The sequence below is a fragment of the Pimephales promelas genome, chromosome 15, assembly GCF_988280905.1.
Source record: "Pimephales promelas chromosome 15, fPimPro1.hap1.1, whole genome shotgun sequence".
NCBI classification, from domain to species: domain Eukaryota; kingdom Metazoa; phylum Chordata; class Actinopteri; order Cypriniformes; family Leuciscidae; genus Pimephales; species Pimephales promelas.
The window spans coordinates 19677191-19702470 of NC_142783.1; the positions used below are offsets into that span (position 1 = coordinate 19677191).

General features: G+C 36.8%; 1 protein-coding gene across 4 annotated transcripts in view; it reads right to left on the reverse strand.

Annotated features, from left to right (window-relative positions):
• Positions 1-3558: 3558 nt before the first annotated feature.
• Positions 3559-25280, reverse strand: part of hspa12a (heat shock protein family A (Hsp70) member 12A) — a 34488-nt gene continuing 12766 nt past the window's right edge. For 3 of the 4 annotated variants that reach the window (XM_039670034.2, XM_039670043.2, XM_039670049.2), the window contains exons 2-12: positions 23841-23917; positions 23502-23629; positions 21447-21633; positions 21101-21205; positions 20479-20595; positions 18450-18621; positions 13491-13577; positions 12348-12452; positions 11926-12184; positions 9690-9793; positions 3559-7829 (exon numbers count right to left, since the gene is read on the reverse strand). In XM_039670034.2, the coding sequence (XP_039525968.2) occupies positions 7198-7829; positions 9690-9793; positions 11926-12184; positions 12348-12452; positions 13491-13577; positions 18450-18621; positions 20479-20595; positions 21101-21205; positions 21447-21633; positions 23502-23629; positions 23841-23917 (1973 nt within the window). In that variant the 3' untranslated portion in view covers positions 3559-7197. The remainder of the gene's footprint in view (positions 7830-9689; positions 9794-11925; positions 12185-12347; positions 12453-13490; positions 13578-18449; positions 18622-20478; positions 20596-21100; positions 21206-21446; positions 21634-23501; positions 23630-23840; positions 23918-25280) is intronic. The other variant, XM_089120311.1, reaches the window with a different exon arrangement.

Here is a 25280-nt window from a genome sequence, read left to right on the forward strand (position 1 = left end):
GATCCTTAGTTCACCCAAAAATTATGTAATAATACTCACCCTCATGTCCGTTCCAAACTTGTAAGACTTTTGTTCATCTTCAGTCCACAAATGCAGATCTTTCTGATCATGAAATCGGAGAGCTTTCTGTCTCTCCATTGACAGCTTCGCAACTGAAACTTTGGATGCTTCAAAAAGTTCATGAAGTTTGTGAAACTAGAGTTTCAAACTAATCCATATGAATTGAGCGGATTAGTACAAATTTTCCGAAGAGACACAATTGCTTTATATGATAAACAGATGGTGAATTTAGACTTTTATTCACATATTAAACATTCATCAACTGTTGTGGTAAATGGAAGATCCTGCTTGACATGCGAGAACCAAAGAGGTTCATTCTCGTGTTACGCAGCACGTTTGAGCTTCTGTTTTGCTGGTAAATGTTTTTCTGTGAATAAAAGCCTAAATCTTTTATCGAAGAATATAATCAAGTCTCTTCAGAAAATTTGGAATAACCCGTTCAATTCATATGGATTAGTTTCACAATTTTTTTATGAACTTTTTGAAGTGGCCAAGTTTCAGTTGGAGCAAAGAGAAAGCTCTTAGATTTCATCAAAAAGATCTTCTTTTGTGTTCTGAAGATGAACGAAGGTCTTACGAGATTGGAATGACATGAGGGACATTACTCTAATTCCATAATGCAATGAACATGATATCCAGCTCTGTTCTGACAGTGTGCTCACCACTAGACATACAGTATAGGCCTACAGAAGGCCTAATGATTAATGATGTGTAGCTTGACTTCTGATACTGTATGCTCATGTTAAATCATTTCAGCTCTCATCTCTGTTTTCAAGGCCCTTGTATTGGTTAGTTGTGGGTGTTTCTGTTAAATAAACAAATAATCAGACAATAAAATAATTACAGGATTACCTGATAGAGGGGCGAGAAACATGCTTCACAATGCTGAAAATGTGTCAAGCGGCCACTTCTGCAGATCATGATTCTGTTGGTGACAGAGCTGTATGTGGGCAGGGGAATTTTCAGAGAGATAGGCTACACCACCCTCTCACTATCACCCTAGCAACCAGCCCAATTCTGACTGATGTGCCATTCTGATGATCTCACCTCTTTGGTAAGCTTCCTAAATCTCTCTCTCATACACACACATTCACAGAGAGACCCTGTCCTGTTTGAAGTTGAGTGGTCCTCCACTCCCTCCTCTGTTAAAATAACACATACACCCCTGCCGCTTGCACAAATTGAATCAGAAGTGCTTTGCGTTTAGACTCATATTCAGATAGGGTGGGATCCTGGACGAGGGTGCTTGAGTCTAACTATAATTGCTGAGTTTTCATAATAAAATCCTTTTATTAATACTTACCTGCCGCGTAACGGTGGGGACTAGTGAGGATGATGTTTTAAGTACTCTCTGAGCCCTGGAAAAAGGACCCACAAATGGACAGTGAATGATATTAAACTAGCCTACCTCACATCCGTTTTTTTTTTTTATTTTTTTTTTTTGGTTCTATACACTTGAAATCTCAGTTAATTCCACATATAGCAAAAGTAGCCTATAGCTAGTGTATGTGTTTTTGTTGTTTGTTTTGTATCGATATATAATATAATAATTATATAAAATTGTATATTATTATTAATCTATTTTTAAATACATTTTATATTTTTATTTTTTCGAATCATCCCGCAGTAGGCTACTCGCGAGTCACATGTTTACACATAACACTAGGGGGCAGTGTTGATTTTTTAAAAATTATCTTTGCCTGAATAGTCAAATGTGGATTAGCTGCTCATTTCATCAGATTTTATTTGTCGGGAATTACCTCTATACAGAAATTACGTTTAATAAATAACGAAGCTGAGTAATTATTACCCTAAAGTTAGGCCAGAGTTTAGTTCAATACATAAATGCCAAATTTGTATTTGGTGTGAGGGGAGACGGAAAGCTTGCACATTTGGGACGGACCAAACGAGCCTTTTGAAGTAGCCTAAACAAGAACATTTCCTTGGATATGTTGATTTAGCTGTCATTTAATATTTTACTTAATCAAAATAATTCTGCCATAACCATGACAAGTCCCAGTAGATCTGTCACTCTTCACAGCCCTGAGCTCTTCAAGAGTTTTAATAGTTCATAAGCTGTACACTCAAATTTCAGCACAGGGCTGAGGCCTAGCACCAAAATGTCCTTGATTTCAAATAATAAAATTATACATTAGTGCTGAAACAAGAAAACAGTGGCATTTCTCTTTTGAACTGAATCAGTCATTCTTTGCAGGACACAAGAGTTAAGTGGCCACTTCGGAGTATAAAAACCTTCCTGAATGGAACAGGTTACAGTTCAATGTCTCATACATCATAGCTCATTGCTGAAGGGCCTAAAATGTACTCTCGCCCCACCAAAAAAAGGACCCTTTTCCCTTTATAAACAAAAGCATATACTCTTGACAGATCCATAGAAAATTTATAACGACCTCTAAACTCTTAAAATCTGGTGCCATTATGTACTTTAAGTTGATGTGTCAATGAACTAAATTAAAGTCTGTGAGAATATTGCTTTTATTTGTGTATAGAATGGTAGAATTTACAGATGGGAAATAAGGCTTCATAATTGAATGGCTTTTTTTTTTTTCAAATAAGAACAGTGCCATTATGTACATAGGCTGAAGAAACACTGCCATGTTGATATCCATCTGGAAGAGATCTCAAGTCAAGGTCTCTGACTAAATCTTCATGATTTAAAAAAAAAATCTTCATTTATAATTATATTTTTTTTATTTTTACCATTTAGAAATTATATGTAAAGTGTGTCAGTTTAAACCAGCAGCATCTAGATTTTTTAAAAACCTAGCAACCTTCATGATGTAACCTTCATGATTTCTTTGTTTAAATTAGTTCAAAGTTAGATTTAATGTAATTATACCTTGACAACTATCCATCATTAAAAATAAGCTTCAATCATGATCTTATGCGTGTAACCAGTTGTTCCACTCTCACACAAGTAAACACATTATCAGAGAAAATATGTCATTGCAAGAGGGAGGGGAAATATAAGCAGATATTAATTAAAATAAAACGTGTGTATGGTTACACCAGTCATAATAATTCCATAAAAAAATAATAATGGTAAATTCTGATTTCATGAATGCTTAATTTTCTTCTAAAAATGTTACATTTCTGTAAAATTCTCATATGTTGTAACATGATATTATCGTTACCTCGTAAAATTTGGGTGGTTAAAATTATGCATAAAATGCCAATAGGGAAGTTCCATTAATGCGCATAATGGGTGATTTTCATATTTCCATTCCTCTTTTCTTCAAGCGTTTTCTTCCATTCATAAATGGAATTTATGCATTCATTATGTCTTTTAAGTGCCTGCAGAATTTGGTCTTTATTTTTAACTAAGAAAAATTAAATATAAGGTTCATGAAGTAATAATGCCATTTTTAACTCTTAAGAAAGAATCTCATTGAAGAATTAGCCCCTCTCGGATTTAAAAGAGAAGAATGATTTAGCACAAGGTCACTCATTTCATACACAAGGAACTTAACTCGGCCGTTTTTTTTGAAATAACACATACTTTTTATTGAGTGACATTTTGGCTGTTAGTACTTGGCATTAATTGAAATACAGCTGCAATTTTCTTTTGATGTACATATGACAAGAGCAGTGAAACTTTATCCAATTAATAAAAACAACCCAGTAGGTATACTCTAGGGGTGAGCAGCCACCTTGGATCTAAGTGAATGACTAGGTGATTTTCAAGCATTTAAAGCACAGAATCTAGCAAACTGTGAAATTCCTTTGTTTTGTTTTTTTTCACACCCTTTGACCTGGTCCACTTTTAGTTAAACCAAGTTAAATAACATAATGCTGAAAAAGCAATCAAAATCAAATTCACAGTGAATTTATAGCAAACGTCGCCCCAACAGGGCCGAGCATTTTAATACTTTAAAAAGAGTGAAGAAACCGAAAAACAAAAAAATAGTGCTTTTATGTGATTTTACAAACACATCATAGTGATAACTACATTTTATAAAGAGGCTATACATTGTGTCATTAATAAAAAAATAAAAAATAATAGCAAAGCTGCCCATGAAACGGTATGGTGCAAAACAAGTTAAAACAAAAGCAAAACTTTAAACCAGCAGAACAATATTTTATGTTTTAACATTCACCCTATCAATACTCTCAGAGCAAAAAAGGTGTGCTTACTTCACAAATCTGCACGTTTGTAAAGTTGTATGTCTATGTGTGTACATATATACTGTATCACACGCGATGACATCCCTGCCTTGCACAGCCAATGATGAGAGAGTGATTTGTGGTAGCTCGGGTTTTATTATCCAGAGATCTATTTAGTTTAAAATAGAATATTTAAATGAACCAAACCAAAAAAAAAAAAAAAAAAAAATTTCTCATATTTATTTGGTCACTCATGCGAATCGTGCAGAGCAGATGCAATTATTTGCAATTAATCACATGAGCAGCAAATTCAGATTACATTACGATAAGCCTTAGCATTTAGTGTGTTGCTTGCTATTTTTCATTTCCAATGATATTACATAGTTTGATGATATTTTATTCACAATCTGGCAGATGCTCGTGTGACTTTTGATCCATCATGTTTTTGATCCAGGATCTGTGCTTTATCACAAATTTTACCTGTCCTGTGCAAGAATGATTTGGAGCTTCTCGTCTTACGTTGCTATGCAAATCTGTAGAAAAGCAATTGGCTGACGCATATTTTTCCAAGAAGGCCAAAAATGCTGTCTTTCAAAGAACATGTGAACATTTTCATCGTTTTTTTTTCCACCTCAATGATCTAAAAATGTTAATTAATACAATTTCATAGCAACATTACAATTTTGCAGCTGAAGCTTTGACACAGACGGCACACTGGCAGAATAGCATGATGGAGCAAGTGGGAATAAAATGTGGAATGTCACATTGCAATACTTTATTGCTTTCATTTAGCGTTGCATTTATCTCAGTATATTCCAAACCAAAAGCACAACTATTGCCTGTGATTTGTGGTATTCGTCTACAGATTAAGATCTGAGTCACCTCATTTCCCCAGAACAAAATATACCACAATGTTACATGTCTTATTTAAAATGATAACTGCGAGTAAAGTTGTTAAGGTCAAAGGTTTTCAAGTCTTGTGATATTCAAAATGAGCAACAAAAGGCAATTCACAAAGCCGCATATGAGATTTGGGAAATGGGAATTGCAAGTTAGGAATCACAGGTTTGTTTGGGGTTAAGATAAAGAGAGATTTGTGGTTTGGGTTAGGGTCAAATCTGAATTTACTATCCATGTGAAGGCTGGTGAGAGTGGAAAAAAAAAAGAACGTGTGCTCTTAAGGTCTGCATACACACACTGCTCATAAAGCTGCTAATGCCAAAACAATGCTAGAAATCTGTACAATATCTTTAAATACTGTATATACAGAAATAAACACTTTCATTTGACACATATTCTTCAAAATAATCTCCTAAATAAAAATACTAAATAAAAGGGAAAAAAATCAGTGGCATCTCTTTCTATAAGAGCAGTATTAAAGGCAACTAGCATATAGCGATGGCTATCCTTTCAAATTATGTTTAGGTGCAGCTAGCAAATACCATCTCTGCCACTTCAAATGATGATTTAAATTCACATTCTAGGATTTATGCTTTCTCATTCCGCTTAGAGCGACATACTGACCAACAATATGAAAAGATATGCTGCATTTTGGGACAAACGGAATGGCGCCCTAAACTAGAGTCAACGCAAGTGTCCAGAACTCCTAAAATGCCTTGACGTGCATAAAAGAAACACATAATCAAGATAATGAAACGTAAGAACAACAACAAAAAAAAAAATTAGATTTATGTTGTGTTTTGCCGCATAGCACTAGTAATTTTGTCATGGACATCAGCACCTTTGTGATGTGTAGCGGTACCATTCTTAAAGTTCTGTTTCAGACTAACAATTTGGTCACCAGTCCAGCAGCTCAAACCAACTGCTTTACCTCCTCATTGTAACCTAAATGAATGAACTGGTTCTGGACTGGGCCTTGGAGGTAATAGGCCAGAGTTTCAGAGCAAAGCAGTACATTTCGTAAGAGAACAATGTTATATTGTGAGTATAAGACTGACGTAGCTGCCTTAACCTGAACTCGACTTGCTAAGTTAATACAATATGCTATCCCAAATTGCACTACTAGCAATACGCAGCTGTATTTTGGCTCTATCCATGCAGAGTTTGCATCTCTGTGCAGAAAATAGCCATAGCCAGACTACACAAATAGATAATACAAGCATACAGAGAATATCGGACTGAGTCTAGACGAAGAGAGCGTTGGTAAAAATGAACATAATGAACTCAACTTTGGCCAAAGGAGAAATTCTTTTCTTTCTGAAGTTGAGTCCAGTTGTGCATCTGGAAATTGAAATGACTAAATAAAATAACACGAATGGCACAGTTATTCAAGCGAATGTCACATAGAAGGTCGGCAAACATGGTGTATTAGTTGAGACTCCAAACCTACAAATCTCAAGATCAATCTCAATCTCTATTTTTAGTTTTACCTTTCTTTTCTCTATCCTTTTACACTGCAAAACAATACTTTTAATCAGTATTTGGTCTTGTTTTCCAGTCAAAATATCTGAACATCCTCTAAACAAGAAATATTGACTTGAGAAGCATAACAGCATGAGATAAAGACTTTTTTTTTTTTTACCATTTTATTTGTATTACCCTGTCGTTTTCAAGTAGAAATCTACAATTTAATGATGTTTATAACAAGAAAATAAAACAATTTGCAAATAAATATAATTCAATACGCAACTGATTCAAAGTTTGGGGTCAGTACATTTTTTCGAAAAGTCTGCATTTATGCGATCAAAAATTTTCTGTAATTGTGTAAAAATATAAATAATATTACTATTTTTAATTTGTAATTTATTTATGTGATGGCAAAGCTGTATTTTCAGCACCATTACTCCAGTTTTCAGTGTCACATGATCATTCAGAAATCATTCTAATATGCTGATTTGCTGCTTAAGAAACATTTCTTGAAAACGTTTTTTCTGCTTAATCTTTCGTAAAATTATAAATGTCTTTACTTGGACTTTGTTGGGACATTTCACTGGAAAACTTGACTAAAATACGGAGTTTCTGCAGTGTTGTTTAGTCATCCCTCATCTTTTTTTAGTGACTAAGGAAATCGATGCTAGCTTTGACACTGCGAGAGGTTGCCACATCAATAGCCATGGCTCTTATCTCCGTGTCTCCGAACTGCATGAGCGTCTGGATCTCTCTTCGTGCCGCTGGGCTCTCAGTACCGCTCACATCCAGCTTCAGCGTACCGCACTTTCTCACACCTGGGTCTGAGATGAAAATGGCAGACTCCTTTTCTGAGCAGTAAACGTGGATGACAATCACCTGCTGCGACGGCTTCGCCGGTGTGTAGCTGCGTTTTACCGTTTCACCCAGCGCCACCGACTGATCGGCAGAGATGAACGTATCGAAAACATCGGTGCACCAGCGCGTTCCGTCTTTTACAAGCATCTTCTCGGGCGGGTGCTTCCCTTCTACGAAACGGTTAAGGACGCCAACGCCGTAAGTGAGCGGAGAGCGCCGCACCTTTATGATGCTAGGATCCAGGCCGAACAACACCGCCCCCTTGAGGATGGTCAAACCCACATCATGCGGAATAATAATTCGGCTGCGGCCCTGAAGCATATTCTGAACCGCCTGCTGCAGCAGTGGAGACTCTGCGAATCCCCCCACCAGGAAAAGGAACTTGATGTCTGTCACCTCCGGCCTGTCGAATAACTCAGCTGGAGAACAGAAACAGGATTTTGACAAATGTCATTGCAAGATTTATTACTACAAAATTGAAATCTTTGCATGTTACACATTTACTCCGGTTTTCATCAAAATGCCAAAAAATGAAGTTCATTGGCAGGGTTGTTTCTGCTCGCAGTTTTTGTTTGAACAGATCGCAGCTGTAACCAACATGAGAGCAGTGGGACTGAGTTCTGACCCAGTTCTGTGTGTGCTGGAGTATTTTGGGCAGATGGTCGAGACTCCTCTGACTGGGCCAACGCATGCCCTAATTGTGCTTTCCAAAAGCTCATTAGTTTATACAGCTTTACAGATTCTACTCAAGGCTGGAATACACAGCACAACTTTTGCACAGATTTTTACCCAAATTTGCAGTCAGGAGTAGTCAATGCTAGCTGTCGAATATCATAGCCAATATTGAGCAGAGAAAATTACGAAGTGTATGAAGGACACAGACTACAATTATTTCGCTTCAGACTATAGACCAATTCATACTGCACCAAAAGACACCGACCATCGTGAACAATGACCAGATTACAGTATATGTTCAATACATGTTCAATCCAATGCTAATAGACGGTGACCGGGGTAACACACGATTTGTTGGTGCAGTGTGATTTGTCCTTTTGATTCCATTCCAACACAATGATCAGGCTCTTATTCATGCAAAAGCTTTTAACCCATTAAAGCACGATAAAACACAAATGAGAAGGCAGCACAGTGCTGGTGCGTCTGTGAATCTCCTGTCGGTGTGACACACACATGACTTGTGTGCATTGAAAGCTGCTTAAGACAGCACTTGAACGAACAAAACCAAAAAATTATGCCAACATGCCAGGCATTTTTCATGTGCGCCATGTTTTAAAGTGACAGAAGCCTAATAAACCAGCTGCTGTGTCTGTCAGTAACGATAATCAGAGAACAAAAGAAAAAAAGATGTCATTAAACAAATATTTAAAATGTACTGTATTTGTTGTTTCTACGTTCTTTTTGAGATTAAACGTGAAAATATTACCATATAAAAATATGCAAGAAACTTTAATGTTAGTTGGGATTAACTAATTAAATTGCATATTTTTCTGTAATATGAATTGATTTTCTTTTAATCGATTGACAGCACTAACATAAAATATATGGAATTCAATGCAGTACATTTTTGTTATTTTTTTATATATAAAAAAACTTTATGATATTATATACAGCGATGTTATTGTAAACTGAAATTAAAAATATTGGAAATTATTTTCAGCAATTGAACTTAAAAGAAAAGTTTCATATTTGCTTTAAATAAATAAATAAATCATAATTAGTTTGTTACATATACGTATTTTTCATTCCTGTTCTATGCTGAATACTGTTTAATTCAAAAGTATTTTCTGTGGGATTAGGGGAAATATACAAGTTTATAATGTTTGTTGCAGTTTCATTTTATTTACAGGTATTTTTCATTAGCTCTGATCAAATGTAATAATAAATTGTGACCTATACACAGATGCAACTTATCTGTTTTTTACTTCCCTCAACAATGCAATTTTGACCCGATGTGAAAGTAAGGTGCTGACATAAATCCAGAAGCAGCACGATCCCCATTAATGAAAATCCCTTAAATATATACATTCTATTAAATATTGTATAATTAAATGACATTTATAAAACTTGTTATTAGTTACGCATGTATCCAAAGCACATAACCTTCCATCAACACCCAAATCCGAACAACAAACACTCCCATTTCACAAACAACTCCAGAGATGTCAATCCTATCTGAATCGGTACATTACATACAGGCATAGTCTGTCAATAATTGTAACTCATATGGCACATTGTTCCAGTAGAAAGGGGCGAGTACTCACTCAGGTGCTGTATAATGTGGTCTATAGTTGGTTTGAACAGTGCATTCATCGCATCTGGACTCATTCTCAGCATTCCCTGCGAAGACCACTTCACAAAGTCCACACTGACGAAGAGAGACAAATAGAGAACCAGTGAGAGTTATAGACTGAAAATAAATAAGTGTCCTCATGTGGCCTCGGTGCAGTTTAAAAGCTTTCTTCACATTTAGAAGACTACTGTACTGAGAAACCTGATATTATTGAGATTGCATTATTAGGTTTTACACTGCTATAAAAGTCAGTAGCTGTGTTTTCCAGTAAGCAGTTGCACATATTCCCATAATGCTGTGCAGTGCAGTGTAATGCAGGGCTGAACGAGTGCTCAGACTCGCCTGCATGTTGGAAAAACTCTCCCCGGAGAGACATAAGAGCTCAAAATCTATAACACGCAAGTTAGAGTAGTCTTACTCGTGGTTCTTGATTGATTACCTCATTACTGTGTCGAGGAAAGAATAAATTTAACTCTTAAATAATTTAACAGCATTACATTTTTTTTTGCAAAAATGCTAGAATGATAAAACTAGATTCTGATACCATTATAACTAGTTTTAGAAGACTACTATTTTAAGTCATTTTCGGATAATCTTTTTGCTTGGCTGTGAGGTGAAAAAAAATGTAGCCGGTGTTCTGTCGATTTTTGCTGCCTTGTCGAAAAATGCTACCGTAGCGCGAATTGATCACAGAATGCCGATTAAAGTCGTATGAAATACAATTTTAATACAATTCTAAGTTATGAGTAGCTACTGTATATGTAAAAAAAAAAAAAAAAAAAAAAACTGTGAGTCTGCACATGCGCATAACCGGTAAGTAGGAAATCTCAATGGGTAGCATGAATTGTCAGAACACCGGATCTATAAAATGACAACTTTAAGACCAGACAGAAGCCTCCGCAAGCAATAATCTAATCTGATAAGCGCTTATCATGTCCCCATGTTCCTATGCTCTTGATTATGAAACACTAGCACATAGTCAGCAATCACACACACAGACATGGTATTCATTTAGCTGACTTGGCCATCTTTATACAGGGCATGATGGCTTATTGAATGCCTGTGTATACGGTATTGACAACAGTCATGAATAGACAGATTAACTCTCCAGGGGCTGTAGGTCACACATGCTCGACCTCAAAAGAGACAGACAACAATTACCGCAAAGGCAGAGAGTCAGCAGGAAACAGTCACCCGTTTAAAGCAATGGAGAAAACTATAAGTGAATCAAATCCTGACCTTTATGGTGTGTGTGTATACACATACATCTATATATATGGCCCTTCATCGCTGCTCGCAGATATATATATATATATAATGTATATACACAACTTGACATTAAATTGTTGCTCTCCAGCCACTGTGTCTAGTAGATTCCCATATTTTCACTGGCCATCAATCAATATAATGGGGAAAAACTGCCATAGAGATCTTTTTAATATCACCTCATAATTTTTGCTGCACAATCCTGTTACACATGTCTTCTTTCTCTTTATCCTGTTATACTGTTATATATGTTTTCTTTCTCAACTGTTTACATTTACTTAAAACATAACTGTGTGACAGGCATTTTTGCATTATTCTGTGTGAATTTGACGGTTCAAGTGCAAAAAGAAACGAAAAGAAACTGCATTTAGAGGCGGCTTTATGTGTGCGCACTTTGGGTGTGAGCACAAAATCTACAGGAATGAATAAAAGTATGCGCAATACGTGCAATCCTACGACAAAATTCAAAACCCATCTGTCAATTCAATACAGATTATTTATTTTCCAATTAAAAAAAAAAAATAAGTAATAATAATAATTAAAAAACAAACAAACAAAAATATGAGGAACTCTTCTTCTCATGTGTCATTTTGGTGACATTTAACATATTGTTAATACATTTTGTATACTGTTTACAAAGTCATAAACCAGCCCATCTCTGACGTTTTACAATCTTTATAAATAAGACCACAATATGAGTTTGGAGATAAACGTTGTCAGATAAGGCAATTTGCCATTTTTAGTAGTAGCTTTTTTCAGGTCAGAGCAACTGCCCCTCAAAATTCCTGTGCACATCCCTGAAAAGCAGCTATTCCAAAAGGGGGAAAAACATACATGTTTCAAGCAGCAAGAAAGTGGATAGATAATGACGAAACTGAAAGTTTGGTGGAACCTGACTGGACTGTGATCATGGGTGATTTCTGCCACATTTAGACACTCACTTGCTCTTCCTCAGTGCATGCTCCACACTGTGTCCTCTGAATTTCTTGTAGTAGTCGATGAAAGAAAAGGGCAGGTTAATATTCAGCGGGTTGCTTCGGTCAGGAGCTGCGGCTCTCTTACGAGACTCAAACGCGATCATCAGATCCACCCAGGCGGCTGGACGCTTGATCTTAAACTGGTCGATGAAATCCTGCCCGAATATCTTACACAGGAGCTTCTCAAATTCATAATCTATACCGATAGAGCCGTGCGGGCCTCCTACGGAGAGGATGGAAAGAAGAAAATGACTTCAGATGATTGGAAATAGGATTTTCAGATATTACATATTTCAGAATAGCAGTTATCTTTTAAATAAAAGCTTCTTTATATTAAGCTAAAATGTTAATCTCAAGCTACTAGCCATAAGAGTTGTGCCTTGTACCTGAAGCTTTGTAAAGCTCCTTCAAGTGCCCTTCCGGCAGCCGGATCTGATGCACAGTGAGATCCACTGTCCCTCCTCCACAATCCACCACCACATAACGGTCACCTACAGCAGCAGAAACAACATTTGAGGCTCACCAGGAAAAAAGAAATTAGTGGATCTATATCTTGTCTGGTGACATTTTATTCTTTTCCATAAACTCTCTGCAGATGTTGGATGGGAGTAATGGAAAAATGCTTTTGCAAGGTGACCTACATTTAGAGCTCACTGGTTGGGATTTCAAATAGAAGCCTTTGGAATTAAAGTTTTATGTAGGTTTTGTATATTATTTACTATATACAGTTCACCCAAAAATATATCTCATTATTTACTCTCTAATGATGGTCCAAACCATAATGAATTCCCCCCCAAAATAAAAGTAAGAATCTAGAACATTCTGAAAAATATCTTCTTAAAAACATACAGGTGTGGAAAAACAACAACATTCAGGTGAGTAAATGATGACAACTTTCATTTTTGAATGAACTATCCCTTCAACACTGAAAATGTAGTGAAATTTGAAATGATTTTAAAAAACTAATTTGCATGGAGGTTATTCCAGCAGTGATGAATAGGTGAAGTTTGCCGAGGAAATTGACGGTTGAGCCGCTGCTAATTCAGACAGCAGAATAAGTCCGGGCTCCCTAAAGCAGGGCAGGATCTTCCTTATGCTCTCAGCTAGGGTGCATCTAGTCTCAGTTGGCACATCCATAAACCACACTCACTGACTTTATTGCATATAGCACAAAAATGCCAATCTGATTGAGTGGCTTGATACAACTTATTATGTGAAATAATTATCAAGTATTACTTTTGGACAGACGAAAATTCTAAGGACAATGTCTATACACATCAGTGCATTAAAAAAAAATCATACTGTAATCTGTTGTTTGACGTGTGAGTCAGTCTCTTCATATCTGATTGGATGATTCTTAGCCAGAATAAGCTGCATCAAGGTCCGTTTGTTTTTTTTTGAAAGGTCTAGCTATTTGAGACTAGAGCATCCTTCTTAAGAGCTTCAGGCTTTCTTAACTTGACAGCAGCATTAGAAACAGCGGGAGCAAAATACTAAAAGAAAAGTGTGAGAGAAGACAAAGACTCTACCTTCAGTGAGTTCAGACCAGAGCTCTCCTATGACATTCTCCACCAGAAAGGTGCGGCTCTGTCGGTTACGGCGCACATGCTCCTTGGCTGGTTATTGACAGAAAGAGACAGGAAGTGTGTGTGAGAGGGAATGCAGCGTGAAGCTATTTGTGTGTGTGTGTGTGGCATTTCTATAGGCAAGGCGACAGGATGAGAAAGGAACATGGGCTGCATGTGATTTCTTTGAGCAGGGTGATGCTGCTGGAAAAAAAGCAGACTAAATTTTAGGAAATTTATGAAATAAAAAAAGCAGTAAAATAGCTGGCATTTTTATGTTATTTACTTATTTGACAAATAAAGAAGTGTGAAGTCCGCACACTAAAAAATGAATGCTCCAAAGTATTTATTAAAATGCAACGTTTCGACCCTCAGGTCTACATCAGGCATTTTTCATTGAAAGACTTCCTCTCTTTTTCACTTTTGTGAACTTCCTGTCTGGAACCGGAATGTAAAAGTCTGTTCCTTCACTGCAGAGGGGGAGAGTGTCCTGGTCTGATAAAGGGCAGTTGGTCTGATGACATCAGAGGATAATGGCCATCCTGACAGTTGTACACATTCCCAAACAGGAAGTGTTAGCTCTAAGGGAGAGTGACTGCATGGAGACTGATGTCAGATTGACATTTCCTCCAACTCACAGAAAACAATGCAGACATTTTTTTTTTCAGTACATGGCAAGTTCTGATGGGGCGTGGGAGACCTAACAACTGCTCCATCTAACAGTGTTTTTAACACACAACAGACCCACATCTGAAATTTTACAGTCTATTTTAGATTATCGAAATATCAAGGCAAGGTAGTGAAAAAAAAATGTACATTGTTTTCACAAAAATATTAAGCAACACAAATGTTCGCAACATTGATGATAACGCCTGTTTCACACTGGTTATAGTGTGAAGTGAAGTGATGGTTGTACCCAAGTATTTGAAGGTTGAGTATGCAAGCCCATTGGCTACTGATACAGCAGGAACGAATCAGCTGTGCTCTATAGATAACGATGTGATTACAAGCAGGTTGAGTTAAGGATCCATTGGCCCGCACCATCTAGAGTTTCTTCTTTCTCAATACATTGTATTAATCTTTAAAGTTAAGATTAATACAAAGTTAAAAGATAGTAACATACTTATACTGTGACCCCTTTCACCCTTCAGATCTGCCTAATTCTACGTGGCATGGATTCAACAAGGTGCTGAAAGCATTCTTCAGAAATGTTGGCCCATATTGATAGGATAACGTCTTCCAGTTGATGGAGATTTGTGGGATTCACATCCAGGGCACGAAGCTCCTGTTCCACCACATCCCAAAGATGCTCTAGTGGGTTGAGATCTGGTGACTGTAGGGGCCATTTTAATACAGTGAACTCATTGTCATGTTCAAGAAACCAATTTGAAATTATTTGAGCTTTGTGACATGGTGAAGTAGAGGATGGGTAGGCCGTGGCATTTAAACTATGCCCAATTGGCACTAAGGGGTCTAAAGTGTGCCAAGAAAACATCCCCCACACCATTACACCACCACCACCACCCTGCACAGTGGTAACACAAGCTATCAGCTTGAATCAGTCAGCCCATTCTCCTCTGACTTCTAGCATCAACAAGGCACTTTCGCCTACAAGACTGCCGCACACTGGATGTTTTTCACACCATTCTTTATAAACCCTAGAAATGGTTGTGTGTGAAAATCCCACTGAACAGATTGTGAAATACTCAGACCGGCCCATCTGGCACCAACAACCATGCCACGCTCAAAATTGCTTAAATCACCTTTCTTTCCAATTCTGACATTCAGTTTGAAGTCACACAACGGCTTTCTGTTTCAGAAACTCCTAAAGCAAGCAACCATGTTCAAATATACAGACTATCTAAGCACAAATACTACTGCTAAAATAATCAATAAACATGTCATTCATCCATTCTTTTCAGCTCTCTATTTATAGAACAGCATATGCAAAGAGAGCACATGCAATTTTAGACTTTTTCACCACAGCACCATTACTTCAATAATTGCTGTTATTTTCATCTTTACTGCACAAAATCTATCAGGTCAAATTCTTACTGTGTCACTTCTTTTGTAAGGTTTACAGTTACAGATGTGCTTGCTGATGTCATTAGACTGAGGTCACTAATATCACAAGTCCCCTGATATATATATATATATATATTTTTTTTACAGGAAAGATAGTTCGGTTTCAGATGTAGCATCTAGACCAATCAGACACAAATAAATTAATCATTATATTTAATGAACAATTTCACTCTTCCTACAAAGTTCTATGAAACTTCCCCCACAAATGATGCCTACCAACTGGCAGACCTGTTACAGGACACATTGAGCCTGATAACAAGCTTTACGACCCAACAGAATTAAGAACTCTTTTAATCATATATATATATATATATATATATATATATATATATATATATATATATATATATATACACACACACACAACCATTTTCCATCTCATAATTTTCCTTTTATGTGGTTTGGTCTTTCCTTTATGTGGTTTGTGGTTGTTTCACTCTCTCTTCTAAACTATTTTGGTCTGAAACATGACTTGCATACTATGGTTAACCAAAATCATATGCGTAGCATGTTTATTCTCTATAAAATCCAATCTTCGTTCCCCATGTTAATTTACATTACATTTGGCTAACTTTGATGAATTAGTATTATAAGAACCTTGAAGATTCTTTTCGTAAACACTCAATGAAATTAAACATTCAAATGCCCTGCTAGAAGGGGTCATAAAAAGTCCCATCCAAAGGGATGGCTTCGCATTGGCTCACGCACCTCCAGAGGGTGTGACATTTTCACACTTTAAAAATCACTCATCATCAAGATCAGCTCTCTCTCAAGGCTGCGGCCTTGTCATTTAATTCACAAAGATCCTCTGACTCCCACTGATTCTCTCTCATCAAGAGCACATAAGCAAAGATCAACTGGAGCCTCAACAAATTGCATAAGGACAGTTTAATACAAATGGACGAGACATGCAAGTATCAAAATTAGACTCATTATGTGACACATAAGTAGCCTTACTTACCCCTTTTCAAGAAGGGCGTGTTAGAACTAAACTGATGGTTTGCTCAGGCTGTTGATCTGCTGAACTTCAAACAAATAACTTATTGCTTTCCTGTATTCTGTCTGTAGCATGCATGTATGTGTTTGTTAGCGTAGTTTAAATGTTTAGTCTAGTTAATAAAATCTTGTTCTTGTCACACGTAAAGTTGTCCGTGTCTCAAGCTCATATCTGGAGTCATTAATCATAGATCTTGACTACTTGCTCTTAGTAGTATTTAGTTAGAAAGACATCCCCCATGCCCCGGAAATGCACATTTCTATTAATCAATTAATAACCAATATTGAGTGTTCATGGGATGAACTGAGTAATTGGCTGTAATAATGTTAATGTAGCTTAACCCGATTAACTGATCCAAATATTCATAACCAATTATAACAAGTTATGATTGATTATTCATATTTCATAGAGCTAGTTTGCTACACAGACATACAGTTAAATGGACCAAATAACATTCTTATTGTAAGTTAACATTCTTAAATGTTGACATCAACCAAAAATAATTAAACTCTTTACAAATGTGATTAATTGTACAAATGGTCCAGAAACAGATTAACATTTTTGTTAACATTTTTTGCTATAATTAAAAATGTTTTCTTTCCAGGGGAATGAAAGGCATGACCTTACACAAATTACATGCTTATGAAAAAATGTGCATGCAAACTTCAAGAGAGAGAGAGAGAGAGAGATGTATGCGACAGGGGGATTGTGAATTTGTTTTAGCCGTTTCTCATTCTGGCATCACCATTCAGCAGTGGTCCAAATGACTGTTGCCTTCTGAATGCACATGCAAATTACTTTTCTAAAATCACAGACCCATTAAATACAATGTACAAGTCTAAAAATGCTTTTTTTTAATACAAAGCAGACTGTGTGTACATGCGCCGTCAGTCGGTCATAAATACATGAGCAGGGCAATGGAAGTGAACTGGAATGGACTGGAAGGGGAAAGGAAAACATGCACTCGGCTCTGCCTCTATACAAAAGCACTTTTACTTCTGAGGTTTGAATTTGACGCATTTACATTATACTTTAGTGTGACCATTCTCAGTTGTAACTGAGTTATGGTCTGGAAAAGCATCATAGACAAACAATTTCCAAAGGGCGTCACCAACAGACGTAGCTCAAATGCCTATGGGCGCAATTGGATAGACCTAAAACCAATCAGAGATGAAGGAGATGACATATGCAGAGCGACTTTCGATTAAGTTCGACGTTCGATTTCCATTAAATAAAGCACACACAGGAAACAAAACCTTAACAAAAAAAAAAATCTTACAATGAACTTTGCAATTTAGACGCGCAAACTGCGTGCCGATGTGGTGAGAGTGATGTACATGCTCGGGCAGATTCGGCTTTGTTTTTCTCAATTTATAGCACTGTTTTGGGGAAAGAGTGGATGTTGTAAAAATTGTGTCTTTTTACTATACATAGTAAAATATTTTTTTATCTTTCTGGTCTTTCTCACTCTCAAAGACACAACGTGACTTGCCGAACAACTACAGCCCCCTACAAACTGAATTTTCAACCATACTTGATAACTAGCCTCCCTCAACAGCAGCATGCCCAGTTTCTTCACTCACTATCTGAACTTTATCTGCCAAGCAATAATTTGACTGGCTTACTATACACAGTAACTTATGCCTTTTGAAGAAGAACTAATCACTGGCCAGGTTAGTGGCATCAAAACACATGGCCAACATTATCCACAAGAATTATTTAAGTGCTATCGCATAAACTTGAGCATAACTAAAATGAAATGAGTGTCATTTGGTTTGTCCTCATAGCAGGAAACTTGTGTTGCACCTGTAATGTGGTAAAAGACTGACTGGGTAGCTTACCCTGGGTCATTCCACTCCCAACGTTCTCTGTTGGGCTGTAACCATTCTGGGCTGTTTTGTTGCTTAAATCAACCATTTGGTGGAGGCGTAGCTTCCTGCAGTAAATGGACGCAGCCTCTGGTTCCAGAGCAATGATCAGCTGATCAGGGTTGTCACGAGAAACCAGACCAGCCTAGGTGAGTACAAAACACCAAATGACAAGGCATTAAACCAGGAATATGAAACTCAGGCTCATATTTGCTTAAAAACATGTGAATGAAGATAATTAATTTTTAGTCATTAACTGAAGAGTATTCAAGACTGCATTAAATTCACATTTACTGCAATTTATAAATAGATAGTCTTCCTACAGACCTTAGTAATTATCATTAACTAAGTTGTTAATTGAGATAAAGCTGAAATAAATATCAGATTAAAAAAAGAAAGAAAGAAACGACACAAAAATAAAAAATGTTGCCTTGGCAACTAACTGAAATAATAAGTTTAAATTAAAGCATTAAATTACTAACAGGAAATAAATAAAAAAAACAATAATGTAATATTTAATCATATTAAAATACATAAAAATGACGAAAGCACAAAACAAAAATCAATCACTTCAAATAAAATGATAACTGAAAAAAAGAAGAAGAAGAAGAAAAACACTATTTTTCTAATAAAACCATTTCAGAAGCACCCAAGCGGTTTTGCAGGTTTGACCTCTCAAGTGTGTATATTTTTCAGTATTTTATTTACCTCCGAGTTATTTTAAATTCATATAAATAAAACAAATAAATGTATTGACAAATTGAATGTGACACTGCAAGATACTGCTGTTATTGACTGAAGTCAACCAACTATAAAATCTAAAACAGTTATTGCAGAACAACCCAAAACAACCCCACCTAAATGAGTGACACTGTTTGCTGTGAGTAGGATTGCAGGATTCGGTGAGATATGGGGAGGTGATGTAAGCAAAAAGTGATGCAGAGAGCATGACAGAGGTAAGGGTGAATGCAGTGTCCTTTCTTTAAATTCTCCTGATCCAGCAGATGAAGAGCTGAGTCACTGTGTGCCCCTGCACACACACACACACACCTCCTGAGGCAAGCTTTGCAGGAATTCCCATTGCAGATATCAAATGTTGCAGGCTGCCTATTTTTCTCCGCTCTCTTTTTCCCACTGTTCTCTCTTTTCTTGCTGTGTATTGATGAAGCTCACCCGCTCTTGCCTTCCCCACCACATTTCTTCTTTTCTTTGGATTGAGATGAGAGACGCTGAGCCACACCCTGCTCTTCCACCCTTTCTGTCTCTCTTCAGTGCGAGAAAATCCACGCCTCTGTTTACTACTTACTTGTCAAACAATCACTTCAGGCTTTACATTGCAAAAAGAAAATAACAATTTGGCCTAAAAAAAAAAATCTTCACAAAGCATCTTCAATATGACTGATATGAATGATAAACTGAAGCTGCATATCAAAACCAGGAGTAAAAAGCAAAGTCTCACCTGACCACTTGTAATCACTTAAATATCTCAATAATGCAGATCATATGACTACCATACACACACACATAGGCCACATGTTTCGACTACAGACCACACAGCGATATAGTACCACATATATGGGGGTCTCTATAGGTGGTCCACTTAAGTGACAGTGAAAACAAACATACAAACAGAGGCTGTATCTAAGGGATGAGATAAGTGTCTTTCCTTTTTCCATTAATCTCTGCCTTTCCTCTCTTTCCATTTACATCCTGTATTTCTGTACATCTCATTCTTTTTATTATTTTATATTGCCAGCAAAACAGTGCTCTTTTACTTCCTCTATTTCAATTTAATAGCTCAACTAAAGTGTTACAGTACCTTAAAACACCCACCAGAAACTGTACAACACATACTTCAAACGTGTGATTAATGTATGTGCTTTCAATTAATGTAATGATTCAAGGGTTTCACACAGTACACATAGACCTCTCTCCAATTTCAAACACACAGTAGGTTGTTTATCAAAGCAAGACGTGCGGCTATGAGAAAGAAGCGTTATACCTTATACGCTGCCTCTCTCATAAACTGCTTGGCCGGCATCTTCCAGATGGCCGGTACAGTGATGACCCATCTGACATCCGAATTTTCAAAGTCCCCCCCTGCTTGATCGCTCAGCTCCTGTATCCAATAAGAAAAATCCATTTTAAAGCTTTTATTCAGGAAAAACAGCTTAAATTGAAAGAAAAGGTAACAGTAAAGACATTCCTATAAAGGATTTTAATCCTGAAATAAAATGTATCATGGCTTCCTCAAAAACATTAAGCAGCACAACTTTTTTCAACTGTGATAATAATAATAATAATAATAATAATAATAATAAAGAAAAAGAAATAGTTTCTTGAGCACCAAATATGCAAATTGGAATGATTTCTGAACAATAATGAAGACTGAAAAATCAGCTTTGCATCAAAGGATTAAATTACATTTTAAAATATATTTAAATATAAAACAGTTGCATTAAATTATAATAATACTTCACAATATAACTGTTTTGTATTTTTGATATAACAAAATTAATGCAGCCTTGGTGAGCATACGAGACTTCTTTCTAAAACATGTTAAAATGATGTGAATTGACTGGGTTTAACATAGCATTCTGTATGATCATGTGAGTAAGACATACCTTAAGAGCCTGCTCCTTAAAAAAGGCCAGCGCATAAGCAAAAATATCCAGAGCTTTCACCCTTTTCCCATTGGCCGCATGTAAATCCGTATCAATGGATAGATTCTGCAGAAGATAAAATGACAATAAATGCCTCTCAGATACAAGAAAGAGATTGACAAGTCAAATCAAAATGTATTTGTACTTCAATAGACTTTAATAAAACTAGACAACTCATTACCAGCATTGCTTCAGTGTTTTAAAGCTTTGATAGGTTCACCAGTTAATAATGAGTTTGTTTGCATTACTTGTTAAGTTCTGCATTAGCATTTTGTTAAAAAAAAATATCGTAGGAATGTGTCCTTACAGCAGTGGTGTGTAGCTTCATTTTAAACTTCTCCAAATAGAGCCATTGCTTAGACTCGGTGGGATCCAAGTCATGGTAAAAATCTCGGGCTGCATAACCAAAACTGTGGAACTTCTTGTCTGGGGTCAGTAGAATGGTAGTAGGCGTCTTCTGATTGGACACACCTGGGTCTCCACCCTCCCAGCGCCTAGCAACAAAGGAAAAACAACCAATGAGAGTGTGAATTGGGATATGATGGGATCATGAAATAATTTCATTGGGTAGAAGCATTTAGCTTTTCACTTCTCCTAATTAAAGGTCCCCTGACAAAATTTCACTTTCTGAGGTTAATATTAATGAGTTCCCCTGTACATGGTTCCCCACTGGCTGTGGTGTAAACCGAGCTTTGGCTATCTTTCTCTGGCTTTGAGAAAATGAAAGCTCAGACGGGCTGATCTTGAATCTCCTCCGGATGACGTCATACGGAGGAAAAGTAATACAGAGCTGGCCTCGATGAAGGTCTGAAAATAAATCGATTGAGCTACAAGGCAACATTTTCTGATGCGTAGCCTAATTGTTCAAGTTCAGACTGGTGATCTTTCTCTCAAAATCATTCAATACTGTTGATAAACAGTAAACAGAAACAGAAAACACTGGACGGATTTTTATCATTATATAATGGTTCTGTACAGGCACTGCCAACACACATTGCAGTACAATCAACTTGTAAAAGTGCATGTACCATTATATGACCCCTTTAACCAACTCAAAGCAGCTGTCTCCTTGACTATAAACAGATTTAGTAAATGAGTTTTGTGAGCTTTTTACAAGGAAATCTGAGTTTATGCGAAGGTTTAGGGACAAGACTATCAGTCCAACTCAAATAATCTGAGACCTTGGGCTATTTGTGCTTGTAAATCTGTAGCAGCAGTCAAAACACATTTCGAATTAACCAGATTGAAGCAAGCCACTGTTTTTTTCCATAGAAGAGCAGTCTCAATTTACCTCGTTCCCTTTCTCGTCCTCATCACCCACTCTCTCGTTGTCCACATTTGACACAGTCAAAGATCCTAAATGAATACTAATGCCGTGGACAACGGAATGCCAAGGGTCCTTGTCAGACAAAGCTAAACATATCTATACTGTATATGCAATGGCCTTCTTGTTTCAATGGAAAGCAGTAGGCTTATGTTTACATTTTTTCATGCCTCTATTCACACTTGTATTCATTTAGCTGTTTTCAAACCATCTTTTAATATGTGGATATATGTGCGCACACCGTCTACAGCTGTACATGTGCGGTTTAACAAATAGAATCCCATTTACAAATTTCATAATGAATCTGATGCCTAAATGAAAACCACATGCCTATTTGGGCGGGACACACGTGGCTGACTCTGCCCAGCAGGTACTCCGGAGAGCTGACCTTAGAGTCAAAAGCCACATGACCAAGTAGGTCAGGTCAGGGTAGCAGAGCAGCTGTGGGTTTACTTTCATATACAACGCACGCACCCACACAAATGTTACATGGTTTTAGACCATACACACAGTGGGACTGTATATATCTAATGAGTCTTAATGGGGCATCTAAGTTCCTAGAGAGGAAGACACCTGTACGTTTGACTGATATAGAGACATGACCTTCTAATGGCCAATCATATTAATGTCTTCAGAAGAGATGGACTACACATACAGGAGTACACTGTTGAACACAGGTTTTTTGATGCTCTGCTCGAACATAATTTACTCAAAAATCTACTGAAGGATTAAATAAATAAATAAAAAAGGTACTTTCTGCATAAAATGATGCTACTCCAGCAAAATAAATAAATAAAACATATATTTAAAATTTAAAGGAATATTAATAACTACTTTTATATTATTTTAAATTATTTAATAAATAATCATTTATATTTAATTATACAATTATATTAATAAATAATAATATATAAACCTGGAAGAAAACTACATTTTGGCCAAAATAAGCAAAAAATTTCCTCATTTGAGCTTTTCTTTTACAGGTAAACCCCCACTCTATCTCTCACTCTCTCTTTCTCTCTGTCCCTTTTGTCTCACCTCATAGTGTGAATGCACTCTGGTTCTTTTTTGAAGGCATATGCGTAGCCACTGGAGGTGGTGCCAAAGTCGATGGCCACCACCACCACATATGGGTGCCTCGTAGACTCATTCTCTTCTGAGTCATTCTGTAGAAAAACAAAAGGGAAAAGAAGCAGAGGGAAACAGAGACATGAAAAGAAGTAGAGAGATACTGTCAAGTATATGTCAAGCATTACATTATTGCATGTAATTGCAGCTCAGGGTAAATAAGACGATCCATTAAGGCCCCATTTGCACACCGGACATTTCCTTCATGTAATGGGTGACGTCATGCTGGCAATAAAAAGCTGAGCTTACCAGTACATGTGTGGGGGAAAGTGGCGTGATGCCTGGGTCGCCCATACTCTTGGCTGGAGATGGAGTAGCCATTGCATCTGCAAAGTGAAAGAAAGAAGAAAGAACAAACAAAAGAAAGAAAGAGAGTTTAACATACAAAAGGCAAGCCTATATTCAAGTTAACAATTTAGTGCATTGTTGGGCTTACACAGATAATGATAGTATTATTAATACATTTTAGTGTTTTAAAAGACATGTTTTGCCTTTGTATAGTAATTTTTTTTTTACTGTTTGGTTGTCAGTTGAGAAACAATGTATTAAGATAAAGCTATTTTAAAGTGCCATTTGTGAAAAAGTCTATTGTTCATAGTGTAGCGATATATATGAAGCACAGCTCACACCAGTCAGTTTCAAACCTAGCAGAGTTCTGTTGCTCAATCTGTGAATCCCGGTGAATACGCATTACCAACTTAAAATCTGTGGCCAAATCTTTCAACCCCAGGAGTGATTGGGATCACATGGAATCAAATTTAAATGAAAATTCCCCCCAAAAACGTATTATGACCACTCAAAGTTAAGTGTTCCTTAGTAAGTTCTCCATTTGAATGTTTTTCCCAAACACGTTTCTCTGTTTTATAATGCGTCTGTTGGATCTTTTTGAAAATAAGTCAAAATACTGTAATTCTTAAAGATAACCCAAAATTAATTAAAATACATTTAAATGGCATTGGGAATATCAGAAGCACTCTAAGGTGCAGTTTCATGGTCACAGATGGAGAACAGGACTAAATGGCACCATCAATGGTGATTCTTCACCGGAAATTATTTTCAGTGGGAACGAGACTTAAAAGCCTCAATTAATGTTCAGCGAATTCGTCTGAAAGACCATTCATTTGACCATACTTTTATTTATAACATTGCTTATGTCTAACATTTTACATGATTTGGTCATAAAATCATCAAATCCTTTAAGAGCTTTAGACCACTACAGCAACAGCTGCTCCCCTCCACACTGACATTTGAATCGAATTAGAGGTTGTATTTGTCCATTCCCGTCGTCCTCATTAGCCGGGCCTAATAGCTTCACTAAAACACTTGGATGCTGAGCACCCCGAACACTAAACGAGCGCCCGGGTTCCTCGCTCCGCGGGATGCCACGTTTTTCTGAGCATTCATCCTTTTTTCCCACCTTTACCCCATACTGAGCGGCAGAGTGAACAGAAAAAGCGTGGCGCTCTTCAGCGAGTAATTACGGGTTGAGTGACAGGCTACCTGCAGCTCGCACTTCATTTCAACCACTCACCACATGCACAAGCTCCCAGCTACCGAGATTAATTTTAAAATGGGACAATGGAACGTCAAAATCAATACTGAAGGAGTAAAATGATTGTCTATAATGATAAATGCCTATAAGTGAAGTGTTATTCAGAAACACACACTTGACCGTCTTTTTATACTTTT